This window comes from Rhinolophus hipposideros, assembly GCF_964194185.1.
Source record: "Rhinolophus hipposideros genome assembly, chromosome: 9".
Classification (NCBI taxonomy): domain Eukaryota; kingdom Metazoa; phylum Chordata; class Mammalia; order Chiroptera; family Rhinolophidae; genus Rhinolophus; species Rhinolophus hipposideros.
Window position 1 is genome coordinate 92,424,558 of NC_138055.1, and position 21,326 is coordinate 92,445,883.

The 21,326-nt window shown below is 48.7% G+C and overlaps 2 protein-coding genes and 1 pseudogene across 4 annotated transcripts; 2 read left to right on the forward strand and 1 right to left on the reverse strand.

Annotated features, from left to right (window-relative positions):
- The first annotated feature begins 3,644 nt into the window (after nucleotides 1-3,644).
- On the forward strand, nucleotides 3,645-5,469 carry LOC308501956 (pre-mRNA-splicing regulator WTAP-like; annotated as a pseudogene). Its single transcript has 2 exons — nucleotides 3,645-4,356; nucleotides 4,575-5,469. The product of its transcript is annotated as a pre-mRNA-splicing regulator WTAP-like (transcript).
- Nucleotides 5,470-6,109: 640 nt separating this feature from the next.
- VMA22 (vacuolar ATPase assembly factor VMA22) lies at nucleotides 6,110-10,804 on the reverse strand. 2 transcript variants are annotated; one of them, XM_081059005.1, is made up of 5 exons: nucleotides 10,164-10,804; nucleotides 9,976-10,079; nucleotides 9,804-9,886; nucleotides 9,025-9,156; nucleotides 6,110-7,316 (listed from the first exon to the last, which is right to left on the reverse strand). In XM_081059005.1, exons 1-5 carry the CDS (start codon nucleotides 10,272-10,274, stop codon nucleotides 7,204-7,206), a joined length of 543 nt encoding a protein of 180 aa, XP_080915131.1. In that variant the 5' UTR covers nucleotides 10,275-10,804; the 3' UTR covers nucleotides 6,110-7,203. The 2 variants fall into 2 exon arrangements, with proteins under 2 accessions (XP_080915131.1, XP_080915130.1); XM_081059004.1 differs by having other exon boundaries at nucleotides 9,720-9,886; nucleotides 10,164-10,411.
- Nucleotides 10,377-20,373, forward strand: IMP4 (IMP U3 small nucleolar ribonucleoprotein 4). The gene is made up of 9 exons (XM_081059003.1): nucleotides 10,377-11,053; nucleotides 11,194-11,302; nucleotides 13,349-13,432; nucleotides 14,129-14,238; nucleotides 14,310-14,442; nucleotides 14,530-14,684; nucleotides 14,770-14,864; nucleotides 14,983-15,056; nucleotides 15,140-20,373. The coding sequence occupies exons 1-9, from the start codon at nucleotides 11,051-11,053 to the stop codon at nucleotides 15,250-15,252; spliced, it is 876 nt and encodes a 291-aa protein (XP_080915129.1). The 5' UTR covers nucleotides 10,377-11,050; the 3' UTR covers nucleotides 15,253-20,373.
- Nucleotides 20,374-21,326: the final 953 nt, after the last annotated feature.

Here is a 21,326-nt window from a genome sequence, read left to right on the forward strand (position 1 = left end):
CTAAGAGGAAGCATGGCCCTGCCAACAACTCAATTTCAGACTTCTGGACTCCAGAAATGTAAGAGAAAAAATTACCAAGTTCGTGGTAATTATTATTTTTAAAAATCTGTATTAAAAAATACAGATTTTGATACCAGGAAGTAGGGTGCTCCTGTATCAAAAGTACTTTAAAATGTGGAGGTGGCTTTGGAATTGGGTAATGGACAGAAGCTGGAAGAATTCTGAGGTACTTGATAGAAAAGCCGAGAGCCCCTTGAAGAGAAAGTTGACAGAAATAAATATGGAGTTAAAAGTAATTGTGGTAAGAGCTAAGAAGGAAGTGAGAAGCATTGTAGAGAAAGCTTCCATCCTCTTAGAGAGTACATACACTGTCATGAACAGAATGTTAGTAGAAATATGAATGTCAAAGCTGCTTCTGGTGAGGACTTAGGAAATGAGAAGTATCACGGGGGTGGCCTGCGGGGTCTCAGCTCCTGCTCCCCACATATGAATGCAGGACATGGTGAGGCCAAAAAGGAACACCTACGGAGCCATAGATAGGGGAGTCACACCACTATATTCTTGATGGCAGCTGGGTTGGAGACACAGGAAGCAGGAGCCACACTGTCCGCAACCTGCCTTCCACTTCTCTGCCAACCAACCTCACTTGCTAGTTGCAATCTGCCGTGCTAACTGCAATCCACTCTTGCTAGCTCAGCCACCATCTTCTTGCTAGCCCTCATTTGCTGCCAGCATAGCCACGGCAATTATATTAGTGTCCAAAGGCTCACTGGTTACATCTGACTAGCCACAGCTGATGGTCATCCAATCACAGTTGATGGCCATTTACTACCTGAGCCAGCACCTTTCCACATGAGGCCGAGAGCCTGGAAACTGCACTCCTGGCTCTGTCCCCACAGTTTTTGGCCTCACCGTATCCTGAGTTCTTGTGCAGGGAGTGGGACCAGAGTCCCTGTATGACAGCAAAATGCAAGAGGAAAGAAGTAAATTGAGGAAGGGACAGATAAGGAACAAGAAGCCAGCGCTCAATGATTTGTGAGGTTCTCAGGCTATCCAGACTACTAAGGATGCAAAAATTATAAAATTCACTGTTGGAAAGTGTGCTCTGGAAATAGGGCTAGGGGTGTGGCTGGACTGTAAAGGTGAAATTCAGGGAATCAATAACGCAGTTAGATTTAGCTAGTTTGCAGTTTAACTTACCACATAGCTCGCTAACTATTATAGATATCTGTAATCAGACTTAGTTTGTTTGCAGTTTGATCCGTCCTGATATTCAGCTATTTCCTCTTTGTTTCTCCCCTTACTGATTAACTGTCTTTTAGTGAGCCTGTGCCTCTGGTCTGTGACCTTCACAAGCGCTCCTCAGCTTTTTTTGTTTTTCCCCCCTTTATGTGACAAAGAAAGGCTAGAAGGAATTGAAGTTGGGCATTTACCTTCCTCCAGGTTGGGTAGGCTCTGGTAACATACTTTCCTTAAGGATAGGACTTTGTTAAAGAGAACTGGGCACTCTGGGCATATTTCAAAGTGGTCACTTTTCGTCTCCCATTGTCAAAAGCACAAGGGTATTTCTCTAGTCTTGACCCTGAGAACCTGGTACGGTTCCTGGGGCAAAACCCACAAGAGGGTGAGTGTCAGTTAGCCTTTAAGTTTTCCTGCCAGGTGCTGGCTCAGCAGCAGCTTCTGAACCTGGTAAGCTATGGCTCTCAGTATTCGATATTCTTTCCAGTTTTCAAGGCAGTGGTTTGCCCTGTGGCCTCAATTTTCTCGTGGATCTAAGTAGAGTTGTTGAATTTTAGTTTATTCAGTTTTTTTCTTGTGAGGACAGGAGTGATGAATTCCAAGCTCTTTGCATGTGTTAAAGAAAAGAATTCAACTTAGAAATCTAATTGGCTTTATTGAGTGATTCATGAATCAGGCAGCATGCCATCTAGCAACTAGAAGGGTGCTCTGATGGGTCGTACAAAATGGAAGATTTTTCTAGGCAGAGAAAGGGTGACACTAAGAAGTTAAGAGTGGATTATTTCAGGCAAGGATACTGTGGGGACAGAGTCCCATAGAGCAGTTACCAGTTAGCCATTAGCCACTGATATAACTGCCGTGGCTGAGCTAGCAAGAGCGGGTTGCAGTTAGTAAGTGAGGTTGGTTGGCAGAGAAGTGGAAGGCAGGTTGTGGATAGTGTGGCTCCTGCTTCCTGTGGCTCCAACCCAGCCGCCAGCGAGAATATATTGGTATGACTCCCCTGTCTATGGCTCCGTGGGTGTTCCTTTTTGGCCTCACCATGTCCTGCGTTCTTGTGTGGGGAGCGGGACCAGAGACCCTGCATTACAGAGAGTCGGGGGGGGGGGGTCTTATAATGCAGAACTTATCAGGTCTTATAGGTTTAAAATTCCACCCCTGGAAGAAGCTGAAATTGCAAATAGGAAATTTTGGTTTGGTGACGTGACTTAGCAAAAGTGACTCCATTTTGGCCTGTTTTTATTTTTAACACATGCCAGACCAGAAACCACTGTGTCCTATTTTTCCATTCACGCTTAAAATTAACATGATTATAGAAGTAGAGCAGTTCTTCAACTAATGTCCCTTTCAATTTAACGGTAATGAGATGCTGTGGACCGTTGACTCGTGTTTGTATCAATTAGCCTATGGTAACATCGGTTTCCTTACATGATGTTTCACTGCAGTTCCAAGAACTTATCATCTGTGTTAAGGAAGAACTTACTGCAATGTGTCCCCCACCCCGAACGTCTGTACGGAAAACCGAGTGTCGTCGTGCACTCCTGGGAGCGGGACCCAGCGCCCTGGTCAACTGGGCGGGCCGGGGGGAGCAGGAGGGAAGCTGCGGACGGGCGGCGTGCACGGGTGAAGGGAGAGGGGGCATTAAAAGTCTGAAGCTATTTCCACGGGGGAGTGGCAAGCTGGGGTTGCCCAGGTGGAAAGGACTCTCTACACTGGAGCACGAGGGCAACGGAACCCCGCGACACTACGCAAGTTAAGGTGTCAGGGACCTCTTCCCGAGGCGCGCGGCCGCGGCTCGCTCTTTTCCGCCAATCGCCTCGGCGCGGGGGACGGCCCGCCCCCGGTGTGGGCGGGGCCTCGCAGGGGCCGCCTCCAGGGCGCGCTTGGCAGCGACTTTTGAATATTTAAAGTGTTCTTATTTAATATTTAGTTATGACATTGTTCGCATCTATAATGTATGTGGTATGTAACACAATTGAGCTACAGACAGAGAAAAACACTAGCTAATGATGTGATGAAAATGGACATTTCCATCAAAACACAGAACTTGGCGCACAGACCTTCCCGGGCTTCAGTTTCTCCGGGTTTAAATGGAGAGACCCGAGGTGTTTTAGTGCCGACAGCCAAGAAAAACGGGCTCCCGACCGCAGCCCTGTTCCCATACCGGGAGTCGAACCCGGGCCGCCTGGGTGAAAACCAGGAATCCTCACCGCTAGACCATATGGGACGCGCCGGCCGGGCCCCTCCTCGGTGCGCCACACGGTCGAGCAGCACCCACCATCACCAGCCGCACACCAAAGGGCTTGCCCCGCCCTGGCGTAAGTTCGCGCTGACTGCGGCTGCGCGAGCCACCGCGCCGGCCCGCTGCCTGCGGAGCTGGGGGACAGTCCGTCGCCACCCCCGGGCCAGCCCTGGCGCCGCAGTCTCCCGGAGCTGGAGCCCTGGCGGGGAGCAGAGCGTTGGCTGTCGCTACCGTGCGTCTTTGCAGACCTCGCCGGGAGCACGGCCGTACCCGAAACTTAAACTGTAAATGCAGATTCCTCCCGCCCCTTGCTCAGCGCTTCCAGGCCCCTGATCCGACGCTCTCCTTTCTCCTTTTCCCTCCGCGGTGGGGTCCGGCTGCGGCCGGCGGTTGCATCCCCGTCGGGAGGCCACTGGTCGGATTCAAGATGACCACCGAGGAACCTCTTCCCAAGAAGGTTCGACTGAGTGAAACAGACTTCAAAGTTATGGCACGAGACGAATTAATTCTGAGATGGAAACAGTATGAAGCCTATGTGCAAGCTTTGGAGGGCAAGTACACAGATCTTAACTCTAATGATGTAACTGGCCTAAGGGGGTCAGAAGAAAACCTAAAGCAACAACAGCAAGAGTCTGCACGCAGAGAAAACATCCTTGTAATGTGACCTGCGACGCAGGAGCAGGAGATGCGAGAGTGTACTACTCAAATGCAGTGCCGGAAGCAAGTCCAGCAGCCTAGTGGGGCCCAACTGAGATCAACAATGGTGGGCCCAGCCATCAGCTTGTTTTTTCTAAAAATGAAAGTGAGCTGGAACAGACTAAAGACAAACTGGAACAAGCCCAAAATGCACTGAGTGCCTGGAAGTTTACGCCTGATGGGTAAACAAATCATACTCCCCAGTCAAGACTTCCCTGACAGTCCCACTACGAGAAAGCTGTGGTGGGGCAGCCAAGTACTCGTTTCCACACCAAGACTCAGACTTTTTGAACCAAAAAAGCCACATTCTTATACTATCCAGCTTGTAATGGTTAATGTAAAACTTACCAGATGAACCTTGTGTTTCAGCTTTTTTCTCTTCCCCCTCCCCTTGCTTCAGAGGCCTGATGGCGTCGGACTATTCCGAAGAAGTGGCCACCTCCGAAAAATTCCCCTTCTAGAACATGTAGACACTTGAGAAATGTTTCTGTTTGAAGAAAATAGAGGGAGAAACAGAAGTCTTAAGTCTGTGGCACACTGTGTCTTCAGACAGTTTGGAGGAATGAAAACCTAGAGATTTAAAATCATGAATTGAACATGTAAAATTCCAGTAAAATGTAAAAATGGAATGCATCGCTCTTAACCTTGAGCATAGTGACTTAGAGACACTGTATACAGTTTTGCTAATAAGACTGTGGACTTGTGATTGTTGTTGAACTTATGGGTCAAAACTCAAATGAGGTGAATTTTGCCTTTAAAGGGTTTATTTCCTAAGAAACAACTGAATAGCTATGAGAGGAGAATCCACTAATAGATGTCAGTACAAGTAGTTCATACATTTAATCATTTAGTTTGGGGCTCTATATTACTTGATCGAGCCTTACTTAAATCAATGTGGTTTTAATCAATGGTTTGTTCTTTGAATGGTTGCTAATACTGTAGATAATCTCATTGCGGACTGTACAAACATGAAGATGTATCAAACTTCAGGTTTAAACTATTTGAAACATTATAAACATTCATTTCACAACTAGATTGTATAAGGATATTGGCTGTGATGAAGACTCAGTGCGTTCTTTTTTTTTAGTAGTGAAATTTATTAACTCCTCATTCCATTCTACAGGCACGTGTTGAAAGAGAATTGTCTTTGGTGTTAATGGGGGAGTGTGTTCCTTCATTGTATTTGGGCCTTTTGTATCACACTCTTGATATTAAATTAAATGTGCCTTGAAAAAAAAAAAACTGTAAATGCAGAGAGGCTATTGCTTGACTTTCGACATCAACTGACACCAAAAGTCTATACAAAGGGCCCCGCCCGGGACCCAGGTACCACGTGAGTTCCATGAAAAGCAAAAAATGTGGTAGCTTGTACTTTTTTTGCCTTCTAAATCTCACTGGTTAGCACTTTGTTGGCAGCTGAAATTGAACCTGTGTGTGCGGAGAGGGATGTCTTTTTCTCCAGGCATGGGGTTTCCACTTGAGTGCTTCATTTAGGCTTTTCACTGACAACTAGAGCTCAACATAGTCCAAAACCAAAAATGATTCCCCCCATTCCAAGCGCAAACCTGTCCTACTACGATTACAGTATATGTTAAAGGTTTAAGAATTAAAAGTGTGGTACCAGTGTGTTAGCTGATAGTAAGATCAATGAAACAATATGGTATGGTATACACTGGGATTAGACGGAAGAAAAAGGTGGCATCTCAAATCAGCAGAAAGGGTGGGTTCAACAACACAATATGTGGACCTATGGTAGAAAAGACAATTGGATGAAGGACTCACCTCACACCTGAACTGAAACTATAAGTTCTTGAAAAAAATTGGAGAATTCCTGTATCTATTATATTTACAACCTCAAATCCAGAAATCATAAACAGCTGATAAATTCAACTCTATTAATAAAATCGACTAAAGAAACACACGAGATTGGTGATGGTTACTATAGCTTTCACTTTAATTATTGTTATTCAGTTGTTTTTTGTTGTTCTGTTTTATCTAAAAAGTTTTTTTTAAAAAACACTGTAAGCAAAGTTAAAAGACAAACTGGAAAAACTATTTACATCACTTAGTATATTATGAACAAAGAGCCAAATTTCCCCAAGTATAAAAATTAGCTCCTAGGAACTGATAAAATATAAATAACCCAGTAAAAAAATGAAGCAAGGACACAGAGTTCTCAGAACCGGAAATATAATTGGCCCTTCAACAAATTACAACACATTCAGCTTCACTCCTGGAAAGGTAAAGGCAGGTTTTTAAAACCTGAAAGGTCTCTTCCTAGAGTTCATTTGAAAATCTAGGTCATATTTTTTTCACTTTCTGGCTTAAAACCTGCCAAGGGCTGCCCATCTACACAGAGGTTTGTATTTTTTATTGATATGGAATCATCCTCTTCTGATCTGTTAGCCATGCATGTGTTTTTTTTTCCTCCATTAAAGTCAGTTTTGACGGTCTAGTGCAGGGGTGTCCAAACTGCGGCCCATTGTTGATTGGCCCGCAGCAAATTCCAAAAATATATTTAGTTTACTTAAATAAACCAGGTGAGGCAATACGTACTTCACCTCGAGTGAGTGGCTGGCTGTTTATTTTACCACATATGGCCCTTGGTGAAAACCGTTGAAAAAAGTTTGGACACCCCTGTTCTAGTGGAACCGAAGCACCTACTTCTTGTCCTTCCCGCCACAGCTGTGCAGCATGTCACCTATACTGATTTATGCTGAGGTTGTTCTACTAGAACAACTAGAACAACTAGTTGTTCACTAGAACAACTGTGTAAGCTAACCTAACAGCTTTGCACCTGCCCTATACATGTGTCCTAGAACACAGGACTAGAAGTAGTTTCCCAGTGGTGACTTGCAATATCCCTCAGTTTGCCTGTTCAAACTTTCATACCTAACAAAGTTGGAAACACACAGACCAGAAACGTTTTACAGAGGGGAATTCGGGCGGGGGGAACAGGGACAGGAAGGCCTAGACAAGGCAACCACATGGACGAACAGCTGTGTTCATGGCCTGCCCCTGGCCACAGGTCAGGCGGCGCCGGACTCCAGCTGCTTGAGTGTGTCCTGGAGCCCCCGGAGCTGGCTTCGAGCCCAGCTGATGCGGATCTGGAGGCTGGCCATGTCTGCAGCCAGCTGCAGACCTAGAGGAAGAGGAGAGATTGTCACCGTGGGATCTGTGCTGTGACACACGATGGAGGGGACTCTGCAGAGCCCCAGGGACTGGAAAGGCTCCAGGTCTCTCTGGCCTCTGCACGATTCCACTCCAGGTATAGCGTGGCACTGGCTGCTTCAGAGCCTCATGGGACCCACACCCTTACCTCTTTCAGGTCTTTGCTAAAAGGTCACCGCCTCAGAAAACTTCCTTGACCCCCTTCTATCACCCACCAGCAGCTAAAAATCCAAATCATAACACTGTCTCATGCCCTTATTTTCTTTCTTCCATTACCACAGTCCCTTGCTGCTCTTGCCCTCACTCCCTACCCATTTTCTCTGCTCCACACGCTAGATCCACCTCAAGGAAGCTTTTGGCTGGTGCCTCTGCTGCCCAGCCCTCTAGCCAGTACTGTCTCCAGCCTACCTGCATAGTTGGCCACACATCTGATCCCCTCCATCCCGGAAACACTCTCCTGGTTTCTGGGACACCTTACCCTCTGGGTGTTGCTCCTGCCTCACTACTGCTTCTCAGTCTCCTCTAATGGTTTCTCACCCTCCTCTTCCTCACTTCCTGTCTATATTCCCGGCTCTCTGCGATCTTACCCCACCTTAGCTTTAATGCTGCATCTGTGTCAGCAACTGGGGAATTTAAACATCAGTGTTATGTGGTGGGCTCCAGAATTTCTCTCTCCAGCTCAGGCCTCTTCCAAATTCCAGATGACGTGCTCAAATGTTCACTCAGAATCTCCACCGCACAGCACTGGGAAAACACCCACCCCCAACTCCTTCTGTCCGCTCGGCTGCTGCTCTGCAGCCTTCACACACCAGGTGAGGGCAGCTCCAGCATTGCAGGTGTTCTGGCTGGACACTGTGGGCTCATCCTTCACTCTTCTCCTTTCCTTATTCCCAAACTGACCTGTCAGCAAATCCTGGGGGCTTCTGCTCTCAAAACACACGGGTTCCTTTACTTAGCCCCTCCTCCAACTTCACTTCCACCTCAAATCCGGATGCTCCCTGGTGCCTGCTTCATCCCTCTTGCCGCTTCCAGGCCAGCATGCACTGTCACCCTGCTAGCCCACCCTGTCACTCCCAAAGTCCTCCTCAGGGCCTACACAGCCCTGCGTGCTGCCCTGTCTGACCTCAGCTCTGGGTACTCCCTGCTGCACTCCAGCCCACAGGCCTCTTCTCTGCCATGCCAGACCCTATGATGTCACCTTAAGGCTTTCGCCCTGGCTGGTCTCTCCGCCTAGCACACAGTTCCCCCAGGTCACCCACAAAGCTCCCTCCTTCATTTCTTCAAAGAGGCCTTCCCAGGCCACCCTTCTTAAAATAGCTCCCTCAGCCCACTTCTGTCCCACTCCATCCTCCATAGCCTCTTATTTTTTCATAACAATTCCCGTTATTATCTGCAGGTTGTCTTTCTCCTCTCAAGTGTATAACATTCTATAAGGGATGTTTGTCCCTTTTGTTTCCTGCTATATCCCCAGCACCTGTATCATAAGCCTGGAACATTTCTAACACCCAATAAATGCTTTTAGAAAAAATAGCAGGTATGCAACAAAAGTCTGCAATGGAGAAAACCTGCAAAGCCTTTGAAGACTAGCCCCAGCTCTAGCATTAGCGCTCAAGTGCTCCCTGTAGGTAGAAGGTCCAAGTTTGGCCCAGGGCTGCACGGCTGACACAGAGTCCACTCACCCTCCCGGAAGCTGGCTTGGGCCTGCCGCAGACTGTGGGGAACCAGGATTCCAAACCAGTTCAGAGGGTCCTGGGGGGCAGGGGAGGGCTCTGGCTCTGGGGTCCTGGTGAGGCCCTTGCGCCTGCGCAGAGCTACAGAAAGAGAGGGTAGAGGTTGGGGTCTTGTTACCTGGCCCTTGTCTTCCAGGTCACAGTGTTGAACTTGATCTAAGCTCATGATTCTGGAAAATACTGATGGCTGGAAAATCCCTCCAACCTTTTATGTTCTGTAAACCAGCTTACCACAAAGAACCACCCTTGCCCACCTTGTGATTCGGGTGAGGGTCTCTGTCCAAAATTGCTCATTACTCTCATAAAACCAACAGGTAACACCCTTGATTACCTGTGACAAAGCCACACACTGACCTTTCCCATTTTGCCTGAACATGTTGAAAGGCCAGACAGCCCCTGCAGCTCTGCATTCTGTGTCTCATGAATGAGTAGCTAAGACTAAAACTTTGTTCCCCTGAAACCAGCTGGACAGAGATACACATTTTCTGTTCATTAACTGAGACTTGCCCCGATTGGCAAACAATCCCAACTGCAGAGAACTTCGCCTATCACTTGTCTATTTCTCCCTATAAAAGTCACAGCCCAAACCACCTGCTGACATAGTCTGATCTTTAGATGTGGGGCGCTCTCTCTATCGCAACAACCTGAATACAACCATCTTAGTTGCCCTGTGCATTTCGTCTTTGACATCCCGAAAGGGCCGCGACGGAAAGGCGAGGGCGGCTCACCGGCGTCGCGGGGCCCCACCTCCTCTGGAGGCTGCGCGCTGGCTCTTACCACCCGAAACGTCTGGAGACCGTCTTGCGTCTCGCTAAAGAAGGAAAAGGGAGAAGGGACGTTGACAGTCCCGTCGGGGCCACCGCCCGCCCACCCGTGCCGCCGAGCAGGGCTCCTGCTCACCTGGTACAGACGCAGACCTGGGGCTGCATGCGAGAGGCATACTGTAGGGGCCCGACCGACTTGGCACCCATGGCGTAGCGAGCTTTGGAGAGCGAGAGCCAGCCCTGCGGAGGGAGGAGACGCGCTGAAGACTCAGTTTACCTCGGCGTGCCCGCCCGCCCGCCCGCCCGCGCCCTCCCGGCTTCCACCTCCTCCACCCGGGCGTTCAGCGCCGCCCGCTTCGCCTCCAGCTCCTCCAAGTCCCGCAGCAGCTGCAGGAGCAGCGAGTCCAGCCGGGCGCGCAGGTCCCGGGCCGCCATGGCCCGCAACACCCGGGTCTGGAGTGAGCCTCGGCCAGGCCGCCCAGTCTCCGCCCACCTGCGGGCGTTTTGGCCAATAGCCGCGAGGCCCGCCCTGGACGCGGCTCCCGGCGGCGGGCCCGCGGTGTGCGGGCCGCCGCGCCGCCGCTTTTCGGGGCCAGCGTCTCTAGAGTGGCATTTCGGAACTGGGTGGCCGCTGTAACCGTTTAGCACCCAAAGCGGACCAGCCAGTCGGCGAGAGCTGTGGGTGGTTCCGAGTCGCTTCGGAAAGCGGCCGCTTTAAAAGTAGGGCTGTCGCTGTGGCGATGGAAGGAGGCGTGGCAGCCATTTTGAGGGAGAAACGGCTTTACATTTAATCCCCGAAGGAGCCGGCAAGCGACCCTACGGTCAAATATGCTGTTTTTACAGTCGCTGCACTATTTGGAGCCGCCAATACTATTTTAGCGGTTGCTCATCTTCAAGTTGGGCATCCGGCATAGTGGCGACAGAAGGTGAAGTCACTGGCCGACGTCTTCATTAACGGCTGTCCCAGACCACGTGACATCTTGACAATCTCTCCGCCTATTGGTTGGTCCAGTGAGCGTGCGCTTCCTGACTGACCAATCGCCTTGCAACTCCTAGCCACTGGTTCCCCATCTTAACATTGGGCATTCTCGACCGCTGCTATGTTCAGTGAAGCCTCTAACGACCTTCTTGGTTGAGGGCGGAAGCGAGGGCTGCGTGGCGCAGACAGCGCCTGCAGATTTTCCTGGTCCCACGTGGAAGCGGCGTTCAGGATGGTAGGGATGTTTGAGCTCTGGTTTTGGTGGTCGGGGGTTCGCGGCGGGCTGGGGAGGTGGCCCCTGAGCTCGGGGTGGATGGTGCCAGGGCCCAGGGGTGCTTGGAGAAAGAGTGGCTGACCTGACCTGCTGTTCCCCAGCTGCGCCGTGAGGCCCGCCTGCGCCGCGAATACCTGTACCGCAAAGCCCGCGAGGAGGCGCAGCGCGTCGCCCACGAGAGGAAGGAGAAGGTGCGGCGCGCTCTCGAAGGTACTGCCTCGCCGCTCCGCAGCGCCAGACCAGTCTTTAGAAAAATTGCGGTTTGCATTTTAAAAACCCCAGGGAAAGAAAGACCAAGTGGTATAAAACGCGTTTAATTAGCTTTTCTTCGTGGCAGTATGGCCGGGAACATCTTTTCCAGTATTTATTGGCCATTTTCCTTGCCAGTTGGGTCTTCCTGTTGGCTTGCAAAGGGACTCTCCGTAGGATGGTATGAATTACTTGTGCTGCAGAGTCCAGATTTTACAGCTTGCCTATTAATTTTGTTTACAATGTGTCTAGTTCTCAAATTTAAAATTATTACCACGGTCCTATAGATACTCCCCACATCCCTATAGATATTTCCCACATCCCTGTGGTTTTTCGTCTTGCTACCTTTTTCAGTACAAGGTAACAAGCATATCTTACCGTCTTTTGGCGGTATTATGATTCCCTTGCATTTTTAAAGTGTTAATCCGCGTGGAACTTAATTTTATTTGCGTTGTAAATTAGGAATCTAACTTTGCAATGTTTTCCCCACGTTCTATTTGCCATACAAATGAAGAGTCTGTCACACATACCTGAATTTTAGTTATCCTAATAGTGTTAGTTTTTGTGTCGGTGAAGTTTTGTTTCCTGTCTGATGGTACATCAACTCAGTGTCTCTGAATATTCTAAATTCACTTTGATGTTCCTAGGTTTTAGATAAATAAAGTGTCTGGTTATGTTTGTATCTGTTTACATAAAGCATATTAAACACCTGTGACCTATCCACCCACCTTAAGAAATGAAAAATGATCATCATACAGAAATTCAGGAATATTTTCCACAACTTACATGACCACAATATTGAATATTGTTTAGAAATAAACTGTTCCCTTGCTTGTCTGTGCTTGTGTCATGCTTGTTTGTATCCCTAAATCATAGTGGTCAATTTTTAGTTTTAAAGGTAGATTGTACATTGGGGAAGGGGAACAGGACTTTATTGGGGAACAGTGTGTACTTCCAGGACTTCTTTCCAAGTCAAGTTGCCGTCCCTTCAATCGCAGTCGTGGAGGGTGCCGTTCAGCTTCAAGTTGTTGTCCTTTCAGTCTTAGTTGTGGAGGGCGCAGCTCAGCTCCAGGTCCAGTTGCCGTTTCTAGTTGCAGGGGGCGCAGCCCACCATCCCTTGCGGGAGTCAAAACAGCAACCTTGTGGTTGAGAGGATGCGCTCCAACCAACTGAGTTATCCGGGAGCTCAGCGGCAGCTCAGCTCAAGGTGCCGTGTTCAGTCTTAGTTGCGGGGGGCACTGCCCACGATCCCTTGCAGGACTCGAGGAGTTGAACCAGCAACCTTGTGGTTGAGAGCCCACTGGCCCATGTGGGAATCGCACCGGCAGCCTTCCGAGTTAGGAGCAAGGAGCTCCAACCGCCTGAGCCTCCGGGCCGGCCCTGTACATATTCTTTTGCAGCATTCTGTTTTCTTTCAGCAGTGTTTCTAAAGTATGTTGAGTGTAGTGGGGGTTTCCTTCAGGTAAGTATCTTCATGTGCAAGAGTCCCTCCAGGGCACACTGGAGAGAAGGCTGGGCCCGGGGGCGTTCTCGTGTTCAGCTCCATACCGCACAGTGAACATGCCTGTAGCCTGCCCTTCGGCCGGCTGGAGCTTCAGTTCACAGAGCATCATGATTAGCAGGAGTTTTTGTTAGAGGGTTTCAGGATTTCTGCTCCACCTTTATACAGAAAGCAGTATGTATTTGTTCTTTAAAAAATTAATTTGTTAATTTTTTTCTAACTACAAAAGCAATACATGCTTGTGATTAAATATTTTAGAAATACTTTAAGCCATGAGACTCAGAAACCATAGACAATGAAATCTGTAACCATTGTTAACAGCATGTAGACAAAAATAGTTTTGTCTCCTCACCCCACCCCCGATAATCATGTATCATCTCTCTGCTCAGAAAGGAGTAAGAACGGTATTTTTTCGATCAAGTTTGTGCAAGTTTGTAAGCTACAGTGTTGTATTAACTGAGGGCTCCATGTATATGTCTCACTTGACCCTCTATCTTCCCCTGCAGAGAACCGCCTGATCCCTACGGAGTTACGCAGGGAGGCTCTGGCCTTACAGGGGTCCCTGGAATTTGACGACGCTGGCGGTGAAGGTGACGTTCCCCGACATTGGGCCACCTCCTTCCTGCACTTAAGCCCACTGGCCTCCATGTCTTTCCTCAAGCACCTTGAGAAAAGGCTCTGCGATTCCTGATCCTGGAACTGTCTCCCAAGAGTCCTCATGGCTCTGCACCGATGGCATCTCAGGGAGCTCCCAGTTCCATTTAGAGACACATGCAATATTACGCACCATACTCTGCTTTGCTTTGTCTGTTAATTGTTCCCTTCACTGGAATGTGAGTTCTGCCATGGCAGGATGGTGTACATTTTGTTCACTGCAATTTCCCTAGCTCCCAGCACTTCATTGGCATCCAAATGTTTCACTCATTGCATTATTCAAAAAATACAAAAGGAATCACAAATGTTATAAATATTTATTATAGAGATAGGAGTCTGTTCCCTTTGATCTTAATGGAATCTGACTTATGGTGACACGATAGCCACTAGCCCTGTGTGATTTAATACAGCTTCCATAACTGAAATTAAGTCAAATTGAAAAATTTGGTTCCTCAGTTGCGCTTGTGCTTGTAGCCAATGTGGCTGGGCCCACCCTCTTGCCCAGCGTGGGTGTGGAACATTCCATCACTGGAGGTACTTAGATGGTGCTGTTATGGATGGATTCGGCCACCCCCAAGTTAGTGTTTCACTTCTCAAGACATTGTCACATTCGCTCCTCATACTTCTTACAGGTGTGACCAACCACGTGGATGATGAGTATCGATGGGCAGGGGTTGAGGATCCTAAGGTCATGATTACTACCTCCCGAGACCCGAGTTCCCGCCTCAAGATGTTTGCAAAGGTACCAATAGTGGGGAGAGAGTGGGAGATACCCAGGTACCAGGCCAGGTCCTAAGCAGAGCGCATGTACAGGAGCTGAAGTTGGTGTTCCCAGGCGCCCAGCGCATGAACCGTGGCCGCCATGAGGTGGGGGCCCTGGTGCGAGCCTGCAAAGCCAACGGGGTCACCGACTTGCTGGTTATCCACGAACATCGCGGCACACCTGGTGAGGCTGGTGGGTGGGAGCAGACTGTCTGCTGGGGTGGCGTCTGAGAGCAGATGTGGTCTCTGACGGCCTGTCTGGCCCCACCAGTCGGGCTCATTGTCAGCCACCTGCCCTTCGGCCCCACTGCTTATTTCACACTGTGCAATGTGGTTATGCGGCATGACGTCCCCGACCTGGGCACCGTGTCAGAGGCCAAACCTCACCTCATCGTGCATGGTTTCTCCTCCCACCTGGGCAAGCGGGTGAGTCTTGAGCCACGGGCATGGGACAAGGTTGGGGGCAGGGCTTGCCAGGCAGGGAATTCCCCTCTTCTTCCCGCTGCTCCAGGTCTCTGACATCCTTCGTTACCTGTTCCCTGTGCCCAAAGATGACAGCCACCGTGTCATCACCTTCGCGAACCAGGATGACTACATCTCCTTCCGGTGTGTCTGAGCTGGGCTCTGGGGTGATACCCTGACCTTTGTGTCCTGGTGCTGTTTGTTGTTGACTCACAGCTGCTCTCTGCCTCCTCTCACTCCCGCCCCCCTCCCCATGCCCCAGGCACCACGTGTACAGGAAGACTGACCACCGTAATGTGGAGCTGACCGAGGTTGGGCCTCGCTTTGAGCTGAAGTGTGAGTTGGGGGCTTTATCTCATGTCTGGTGGTGGGGACATGCTGGCTGTATAGGTGACAACATTCCTGTTCTCCTCTGCCAGTGTACATGATCCGCTTGGGCACGCTGGAACAGGAAGCCACGGCTGATGTGGAGTGGCGCTGGCACCCCTACACCAACACTGCACACAAAAGGGTCTTTTTGAGTGCTGAGTGAGCCCACTTCAGTCAGGATGTGGACTTGGACCCAGGAAGTGGGGGAGGTCAGAATAAAGTCCCTGCCACACCCTTTGTTTGCCTCTGAGTAGCTTGGACAGGCCCGCTTTCAGGGAGAGAGTGGAGGACCGTCCGTGGCGCCCCCTCAGGTGGGGACCTGATGCTCATGTGTTCAAGACGAGGCAGCCTGGTGTGCTGGCTTGCCCCTGAGCCACCAGGAGGGGCGGCTGCTGCCCCTGAGAGAGGTGGTGCTGCTGTCAGTTGGGAGTGCAGGTCTTGTGCTAGCTCATCATCTGGGAGGGGGTATGGGGCAGTTGGCAGGGCCTGTTGTGTTTGCTGCACACGAGCCTGAGACTTGGGACTAACTCAGAGGACGGGACCTACTCGGTGCTCAGCAGGATCCCTCTGCCTGCCCCGGTACACAGGCACACCTTCTTTCCATTCACTAGGGACACAGTGACACTTTAGGGACTACCCACCATACATACCTCTAGCTCTCTTGTCAGGGAAGAGTTTATCTGAGGTCACACAGGAGGGCCAGGGCTGCCCAGGAGAGACTGGGGTCTTCTGGCCTCGTCACACTCATCCACTTTGTCCTCCCTCTCTGCCCACTTGCATTGTCTGTACCCAAGGGCCCTGGTTTTACACACAGTGGGTGCCAGGACCCTACAGGATTCACACAAGTTGAAAAGAAATCCGTCATGCCAGATGGAGACAGGCCTATGGAGAAACAAGTCAGGCGGGGCACGAGGGCAGAGGCCTCTGCAGGTGCTCTGAGAGCTACATGATGGCATGAAGTAGCAGGGGCCGCCTGGCTGACCCCGGCAAAGACCCTGCAGTAGACAGTGCTCTTAAGGGCTCCAGTGAGAGTAGGGGAGCATGTAATGCCCACTGGGCTCAGCATTCAGAGACAACGGGATGGGACCTAACGGGATGGCCGTGACATCGGGCTGCGCTAATACTCGTCCAGTTAATTCCTTCTTCAGGACCTCTCCCAGCTTGCCACAGCCTCACTTCACAAATGAAGACTACGCCATTAAAATATTTTGTAAGTCATGGAAATTCCAAAATACAAAAGGAGAGGAGTATGATACCATGATGATTTGGTTTCCTGGGGCTACCATAACATTGCCACAAACTGAATGGCTTAAAACAACACACTTATTCCCAGTTCTGGAGGCCAGATGTGGAAGATGAAGGTGTTGACTCCACCCCCAGCTCCTCTATTCCATTGCCTCTTCCAGCTTCTGGTGGCTGCTCCTGGATGTTCCTTGGCTTATCTCTGTATCATTAGTCTGCTGGTGTCTTCACTTTGCTTTCCTCTACTGTCTGTCAAGTCTCCTCTGCATGCCTCCTACAAGGACACTTGTCATTGGATTTATAGCCCATTGTAAAATCCAGGATGACCTTCATTTCACATGTGCAAAGACCTATTTTCCCAAATAAGCCCACATTCACTGACTCTAGGAATTAGGCTGTAGGCATATGTTGGGGGCCACCATTCACCCAACTGCCTGTACCCATACTGAAGGTGGGCTGAAGTAGGTATGGGCCTCGTGCCCTTCCTGTCCTGTTTGCTTGCACCTCATGCCGATGTCACAGAGCCGTGACAAGACTGCGTCTGCCGACTACCTGTTGGTTCCCCAGCACACAGCGGTCCCTTAGTCACGTGTTTTGTTTCTTAACGTGAACATAGATGTCTCATGTAGAGCAGGGCTTGGCGCTGGGGACCAGCTGCTGGCCAGGGACAGACAGAAAATAAGATGCAAACTATTATGCACTTCTTGTGGCCTCCACTGTGTTAAGCATATGAGTGTAGGTCTTTCCAATTCCTCAGAGAAGCCGACACCTCAGGCTCACCAGCCTCGTTGGACTTTATGAAGGGTAATCAGGTCCATGTGTGCTCAGCAGTTGTGTTTAGCCGTTGGGGTGGGTGGTAGCGAATGCTGGTGACATTGTGGGGAAACGGGTCCCCTCATACTCTTCTGGTGGAAGAACCTGTGGGTAATGGCTTTGTGGATGGCAGTTTGGCATGGTGGTTTCAGCATTTAAAATGTGGCTCTGCTTAAGTCACCATCCTAGGGTCACATCCTAGGGTGCTGTTGGGGCCAGCCTGGGCACAGCCATGCCTGGATGTTTAAGTAGGGGCATTTGTGAAATGAGGCAATGAAATAACAGTAACTGAAGAGAGAAACAAAGTGGGGGAAATGTCCACTGGTGCCTTGTGTGGGCATAGGTAATGTCTTGAGGACTCACGGGGAGCCTTGGATTTGAGGGGTGGCACAGCGTGCAGGGATGTCTGTCCATCTGCACTTTTCGAGGTAGAAATCAGAACTTCTGTAGTTTGGAAATGGAAAGGACAAGGGAGGAGACCGAGTAGGCATGGACTCTGTTCCCAGTGTGGCATTCGCCAGGGCCCAGTGGTGGCCCACAGTAGGTGGCGCTTGTGCTCAGAAGCCCCACACCATATCTGCAATTGACGTCTCAAGTTCTAGGGTTCTTCTCAATATTCAGAAATACTAACAACTGGGGAATCCAAGTGAATGGGCTTATGGGAGATCTTGGCCCTATTTTTGTACTGAAATTCGACATCATTTCAAAAAGTTAACTGAAGTCTTAAAGGAATTACTGTTAATCTTGTTGGGTGACATGGTATTGGACTTTAGAAAATGTCCTTAGCCTGTAGTTTTTACAGACATGGTGAAGTATTTGGGGGAGAAATACAAGCTTGGTACTTGCTTGAAAATGCTTCAGCAGAGGGAGAAAAAAGTAGCTGAAGCAAAATAATTGAGGTAATACAGACGGGGTTTGTTGTATTTCTGCTTTTATGTGCATTTTAAATTTTTCATAGTAAAAGATTAAAAGGAAAATAATTACAAATGCTTTCATATTTTTGTTTTGCTTTAAATTTTTAAGTTTTTAAATAGATCTAGAAGGAGACATGCCAACCATTAATAATGGTTGGAAACCACTGAGAGGTAGGGCCAAGGGGTAATGGAGAAGTTTATTCCACATCTTTGTATCTGAAACTTTAGGAGAGAGGATGTATTCTTTCTTGTACAAAAAGAAGTAAAAATGCAGGCTGGCAGGAAGTGTCTTTTTGGCTGTGGTCCACCGAACTGGTTGCAGAACCTCCTGCCTGCCATCCTTCATTCTTCCTTTAGGGTGCATTCCTAGAATTGGAATTTCTGCTCCAAGGGGATGCACAAGTCTAAGTCTTTAGATATTTACTACCAGCAAGTTTGTAGCAAGAGACCATTTTTATCTATCAGATTGGCAAAGATGGACAAGATTAAATATGGTTGGTAAGGGTATGGGAAACAGGACCTCGTAATAAGTTAGAGCTTGGGAGGGAAATTTCCTAACGGGATATCCCTACAAGTAATAATGTGCATCCACTCTTTGATACAGTAGACGGACCTTTAGGCGTGTGCATGACATGCACACTCCAGTGGTGACTGTGCAAGGATCTTTCCCATGTTTGTAGCAGCAAACGCAGGGAGGCAGCCTAGATGTCCCTTGGCAGGACTGCAGTTTGTGAGTCAGGATGCATTCCCTGCAGCCGTTAAGAAGAAACTCAAGATAGAATTGAATAAGCCTGTTGTGAACGCCGTGTGTGACACGCTCCCATTGTGCAGAAGAGGGAAGGCCTGTGCTTGTGGACCATGACGGCATGATATTGGCAGGGCAAGCACACCGCTGGTGCCTTGGGGGTTGGGTGGCACCAACACCTCTTGGGGGTGGGGTTCCAGGGAGTGGGGAGACTTCACTGAAATGCCACTGTGGGTAAACATTTCTTGTTGACCACTTCTGTGAGCTGCCTTCTGGGTTTTCTGCCCACTTTTCTTTGGCATGCAGGGGAGGCACTTGGATTTTGTCTGTTGGCTTTCCAGAGTTTAAAGATGTTGCAAATACTTCTCAAATACTGATATTTCTTTAAAATGTAAAAGTAACATACCCTCATGTTAAAAAAAAACATACAGAAGCATATACATTGAAAAATAAACCACCTTTCTCCTCCCCATGCCCCCAAGAATCCAGCCTTACTTTCCAAAGAATATTGACTACTAACTTTTAAAAAATCCGTCCAGACATTTTCTATTCATGGTATTTTTTTTAACCCAAAAGGGATCATGCTGTGATCTGAGACTTGCCATCTCTCCCTCTAATGATCTCTTCAGGGTGCCCCAAGGTCACCAAGTGTACTTCCAGGTTGTCCAGTAGGAGGTGGCTCCACCTCCTTATAATGGCTGCACAGTTGTTTCCTGTTTTTATTTACTACCACAAACATTGCTTCAAGAACGTCATGTGATTTCAGCCTCATGGGATATAAAATAAAAAGCAACAAACTCATAGATACAACAGAATGGTTGGTGGTTACCAGAGGGAAGGGGTGTGGGGTAGGATCAAGAAGGTCAAATGTGTGGTGACATAAACTTTGGGTGGTGAGCACATGAGCACACCTGAAATTTATATGATGTTATTAACCAGTGTTATCCTAATAAATTTAATTGAAAAAAAAATCATTGAACATGCTGCTGTGCATTCTCATGCAAGTATATCTGATGAATAACTTACTACAAGTGGAATTTTGTCTTTAAAATGGTCATACATGCTGCTGAATTGTCCTTCACGAGACTGTCCTGGCCACTACGAATAGATGTTTCCTGTGTCCTTGCCAGCACTGGGCACTATCAGACTTGTCATTTTTGCCAAGCGTTAGGTGCAAAATGTTTCCTAATTGAATTTGCATTTCTTTAATTATGGTGAAAGTTGTGCATCTGTTCAAATGCTTATTGGCCATTTATGTGTTCTCTGTGACATGTTTGCTCTTTTTATAGAAATGATTGTTCACCTCTCTACTGGTTGATTATTTTAAGTCTTTTAATTGTGGGAAATTTCAAACATAGCAGACGGACGTACAGGAGTCCATGAGCCCATCTATGTTGACCAATCTGGTTTCCTTCACAGCCTACCCCCTCCCTACATCCACTCCACTCGCTTATTTTGAAGCAAATCTCAAGACATCATTTCATTCATAAATGTTTTCATATATCTGTAAAACATAGGGACTCAACAAAAATCATACCATTATCACACCTAAAAAATAAACGATTATTCCAAATACATATTTTTATGTATCATGTATTCCAAATAAATTATTTCAGCTACTTAGTGTTGTTTGTCCTGGGTACAGGGCTAAACCGAGAACCCCTAAGGAGAGTCAGGAGGCTGTAACCAAAGCCCTCCCAAAGGCAGTTAGCTCCAATCATGGAAGCTGCCACTTTGCAACGGGTGACATTTCCTATTTGCCAAATGCCAGACTTGTGGATGGGCCATAGCTCAGCAGCCCAGACCCAGCTGCAGGTTCTTAATAAAGGGAGCAGTGGGAGAATATTTTTCAATTTTTTACTGGCCTAGCAAAGGAAGGCAGAGAAGGACTGTTAAGTGGAGATCTCAATAGTCTCAGAGTATCTCCCCACAACTTCTCAGATGGTGGTGTCTGCTAGGTTTCCCCACCATAAAGTTAGGATTTTCTCCTTGGCAACATGAAGGCAGGCTGGATTCTTCTCAGGACTGCGAAACATCCTTGAGTGCATTCCAGCACCCAGTCCACTTGGCTCTGTTGAGTGGCCAGTTCAGCCAGCACTCAGGTGGCAGACTGTCCTGTGGCATGTAGGCATCGGGGTGTTTAGCATATGCAGGGCCATGCCATCTGCACCCCGTGCACAAGACTGCCACCAGTAGGGTGAACAAGAGGGCAGCACGTCCACTGCAAGAACACAGCTTGTAGTCCTCTGGGAGAAGGGAGAGGTGGAGCGGCAGAGGCCGTTGTGAAGGTTTTAAGGATCTTTCCCCACACCCATCCTGAGTGGAAGACAAGCCAGGAGAGTTTGAATGTTTGGAGAGACATGGAGGGATGGTCAGGGCAGGCAGGTTAAACAATGAGGGGGGCATGGAATGCCCCCATGGGTGAACATGCAGCCAGAAAGACACCCAAACCAGCAAGAAGCACGACAGGTGGGCCACAGCCTTGGCCACTTGTGTTACAGGCCATAAGATCCCAGATAGGCA